Source organism: Macrosteles quadrilineatus, unplaced genomic scaffold, assembly GCF_028750875.1.
Source record: "Macrosteles quadrilineatus isolate MER2022 unplaced genomic scaffold, UCM_ALF_1.0 Scaffold_3__2_contigs__length_128488019, whole genome shotgun sequence".
In the NCBI taxonomy this organism is placed as follows: Eukaryota; Metazoa; Arthropoda; class Insecta; order Hemiptera; family Cicadellidae; genus Macrosteles; species Macrosteles quadrilineatus.
Window position 1 is genome coordinate 105922259 of NW_026542596.1, and position 4331 is coordinate 105926589.

General features: G+C 40.7%; 1 protein-coding gene across 1 annotated transcript; it reads left to right on the plus strand.

Moving 5' to 3' along the window:
* Positions 1–748: 748 nt before the first annotated feature.
* LOC128989447 (uncharacterized protein K02A2.6-like) lies at positions 749–3904 on the plus strand. Its single transcript, XM_054411340.1, has one exon. It carries the CDS (start codon positions 749–751, stop codon positions 3902–3904), a length of 3156 nt encoding a protein of 1051 aa, XP_054267315.1.
* Positions 3905–4331: the final 427 nt, after the last annotated feature.

The window sequence follows — 4331 nt, forward strand, 5'->3', positions numbered from 1 at the left end:
GTGATGCAACAGCTACTTTTGATTTTATAATTAAGGCTTTGAAAGCTCACTTTGTGCCTAAGGTTAATACAACATATGAACGCTTTATTTTCAACAAAGCTTCTCAAAGAGAGGGGGAGAGTATATCTGAATACTCTGTTAGGCTTAAAAAGCTAGTTTCAACTTGCAACTTTGGAGATTTTCTGGATGAGGCTCTGCGAGATAGATTTTTATGTGGACTAAAATCATCTCAAATCCAAAGCAAACTTCTTGCCGAGGGTACTAAATTAGATTTTCCCAAAGCACTTGAGCTTTCTCTACTCATTGAAAATGCAGACAAAAATGTCAGGTCACTACATCCTGATTCTCATATAGGCCTTTGTGCTGAAGTAAACTTTGTCAAGAAATCAAACAAGATAGGCCTACGTAATTCACATCCAAGACCTCAAATGTCTAAAGACTCTTACAATCCAAAATGTTTCCGCTGTGGGAATCCCATGATCCCAAGAATTGTCATTTCATTGATGTAACCTGTTTTTATTGTAATAAAAAAGGGCATCTAGCTAGTGTATGCAAATCTAAAGGTAATAATAGGCAGAGGCCTAAGTTCAAATCACATGGTAAGGTAAACCTATGTGAGTCTGATAGTGCAGATGAAGAATTGTCCCAAGATCAGGGTCATGCATTGTATACCGTAGCCTATGCTGGTAATGACGGTAAAATAAATAGTTTTACTACTCAAATGATTTTGAATGACGTTCCAGTTGAAATGGTCATCGACACTGGTGCAGTGGTGACCGTAATGCCTGATTCTGTGTTTTATAAAAAATTTCAGGATAATTTGCCAATATTGGAATCTTCTGGTATTAAATTAAAAACCTATACTGGTGAAAAAATCAACGTTGTTGGTGAGTTTAAGGTTAACGTCACAACTGAACAAGGAGATCTACAGCTACCTGTGGTCGTTGTGAAAAATACGGGACCGCAACAGCCTACGCTCATGGGGCGTAATTGGATTGAGAAGATCAAATTGGACTGGAGTGGTGTGAAGCCTACACGCAGTGAAGACTTGACGGTGCACCAGCTTGGAAATGGTGAGTCCGTTCCAAATATTATTTCAGATTTTAAGAAGAGATATTCCGATGTTTTTGATGAATCAATCGGGGAAATTAAAAATATTTCTGTGGACATTGTTTTGAAAGAGGATGTCAAGCCTGTGTTTTGTAAAGCACGAAACGTGCCTTATGCACTCAGATCTGCAGTCGAGAATGAACTCGAAACCTTGCAGAAAAATGGGGTAATTTATCCTGTGCTACAATCGTTATGGGCAACACCTATAGTAGTTGTTCCAAAGCCGAACAACAAAGTAAGGCTTTGTGGGGATTTCAAGGTCACTCTAAATCCAAATATTAGGACGGACCACTATCCTCTTCCGAACCCCGAAGATATTTTTTCCAGTATAGCAGGTGCTAAGTTGTTCACTAAACTAGATTTGTCCGCTGCGTACAATCAACTTAGAATAAATAAACCTTCACAGGAATTACTGACAATTACCACACACAAGGGATTGTTTCGCTTTGCTCGCCTCCCGTTTGGTATCACGAGTGCAGGTGCACTTTTTCAACTAACAATGGACAAAATCCTACAAGGATTAGGGAATACCAAGGCGTATTTAGACGACATTTTGATCTACTCCCAAAATGTCAAGGAAATGACTCAAAGAGTCGATGCGGTTTTGCATCGTCTCCATGAATATGGCGTGAAAATTAACTCAAATAAAAGTGAGTTCTTCAAGGATCGTATCACGTTCCTAGGGCATTGCCTAGACCAACAAGGCATCCACCAAAGCAAGGCACTTACGGATGCAATCGTAAATGCACCTAAACCTGAAAATGTATCGCAACTAAAATCATACCTAGGTCTGCTCAACTACTACGGAAAATTCCTGCCTAATCTGTCCACTCTGTTACAACCTCTCTATAAACTGCTTCAAAATGATGTAAAATGGGAATGGTGTGATAAGTGCCAAAATGCTTTTGAAAATAGTAAAAAACTCTTACTTAAGAACAATGTACTCATGCCGTATGATCCTAAACTAGATATTGTCGTAACTTGTGACAGTTCGAGCTATGGAGTAGGATGTGTTTTAGCTCATCAATTACCAGATGGTAGGGAGCGCCCAATCGCTTTTGCGAGTCGCACTCTGACTAAGTGCGAGATCAAGTACAGCCAAATTGAGAAAGAGGCGCTCGCGCTCTTATTTGCTGTGAAGAAATTTCATAATTTTTTGTATGGACGCAGATTCACCTTAGTGACCGACCATCGACCACTAATCTTTCTTTTGGGTCCAACCAAAGCAGTACCAACCTTAGCTGCGGCCAGAGTTCAAAGGTGGGCCTTAACGCTCTCTGCGTATGACTACACCATCCGTTACAAAAGGGGAGTTGAAATATCCAATGCTGATTGCCTCTCACGCCTTCCGTGTGACAGCAGCACTAACAATGACTTAGGCCTAGAGGAAGGTGAAGTAAATTTTTTCAGCAATGTAGACCAGCTGCCTGTGACTCATAGGGAGATTGGATTGGCTACCAAGTTCGACCCAACACTATCAAGAGTCATGGAATACACAACTAATGGATGGCCTAATCATACAGAAGATCCGGCTCTGAAACCTTACATGGACAAAACCTTACAACTGTCTACTGAGAAAGACTGCCTTTTATGGGGGAGTAAGGTGGTGATTCCACCAACACATCGGAAGGAGGTTCTTTTAATGCTTCATGCTGAACACCCGGGAGAATCCAAGATGAAGGCACTTGCAAGAAGCTACGTCTGGTGGCCAAAAATCGACCAGGAAATAGAGGAAATGGTGAAAGAATGTAAGATTTGCCAAGTTACAAGAAAGTCAGCAACCGTAGCACCACTTCAACCGTGGTCCTGGCCGAAGCATAATTGGCAGAGGATTCACCTTGACTTTGCTCAGTATGAAGGCAAAGATTTTTTGTTGATAGTGGACAGTCACTCAAAATGGATCGAGGTATTCTTTATGTCATCGACAACCTCTAACAAGACAATCGAAAAACTACGTCATTGTTTCGCAGCCTATGGTTTACCTTGTACCGTGGTCACCGACGGAGGCCCTCAGTTCACATCAGCTGAGTTCAAGGAGTTTTTGAGGTCCAATGGGGTACACCATGTGTTTTCGCCTCCATACCATCCACCATCGAACGGATTGGCGGAAAGAGCTGTCCAGACGGTCAAAGATGCCTTTTTGAAACAAATGCTTCACGACTCGGCCCATAAGACAAATCGAACCTTGCAACATCGCATAGATTCATTCCTGTTTTCTTATCGGAACACTCCACATTCTACAACTGGAGTCACACCATCCGAAGCCTTTTTCAAATTTAAGCCAAGGACACATCTCAGCCTTTTAAAACCGCATCTGGCTAACGACATGAACTTAAAGCAAGATAAAATTGTAAGATCTGCTAATGCTCATAGAGGCAAACCACGCTCATTCAATGTTGACGATCATGTGTTAGTTCGAACCGTCCGAAATGAAAATATAAATTGGCACTCTGGTGTGATTACTAAAGTCATTAGCCCAATGACATATTTGGTTAGAGTTGATGGTAAAACCAGATTTGTTCATGTTGACCACCTGCGTACGGACGACACCAAAGAAGAACAACCAGATGATGACGACATAATTGTAAGTTTTCCAAGGGAAATCTTTCAACCGAGTCCAGACAGAAAAAAACCATCAGAAATAGAAACACCACAAATGAAACATAAATCACCAGTCAAGACTCCAGTTACGTCTCCCAAGAAAACAAACATAAACCCGGACAAGACTTATGACACTGAGGCTGTGCGTCGATCGCAGAGGGTTCGACGCTTACCTCACAGATTTAACTTGTAAATAAACATGAAGAGACCCCCCCACCTTGTATATATAAGAAGAAAGTTTTTTTAAGGGGGGAGGGATTGTTAAAAATGAAAAAGGAATATTTATTTTATTTAAATTAGCCTATAAGGAAATCCAGAAGAAATATATTTAGTTAGTATTTGCAAGAGGCAACATGATTTGGCGGAAGCAAAGTCTTACATTAGTCATTACAATAGAACAATAGAGTCCAGTGACCGATAAGAATCCCCACTACCCTTGACCACGCAGAAATCGTCAGTCTACAGTAGATGACAGGTACGTCTAGATGTCGTTTCCGCCTGTTCATTTTTCCAGTATAATTCCATTATATTTTAGTGCGGCCATAAGCCTAGTTTTCGTATTAAATATATGTTTAACTATTTCTCAAAGTATAACAGGTAGATTAGACGTCAAGTATTGA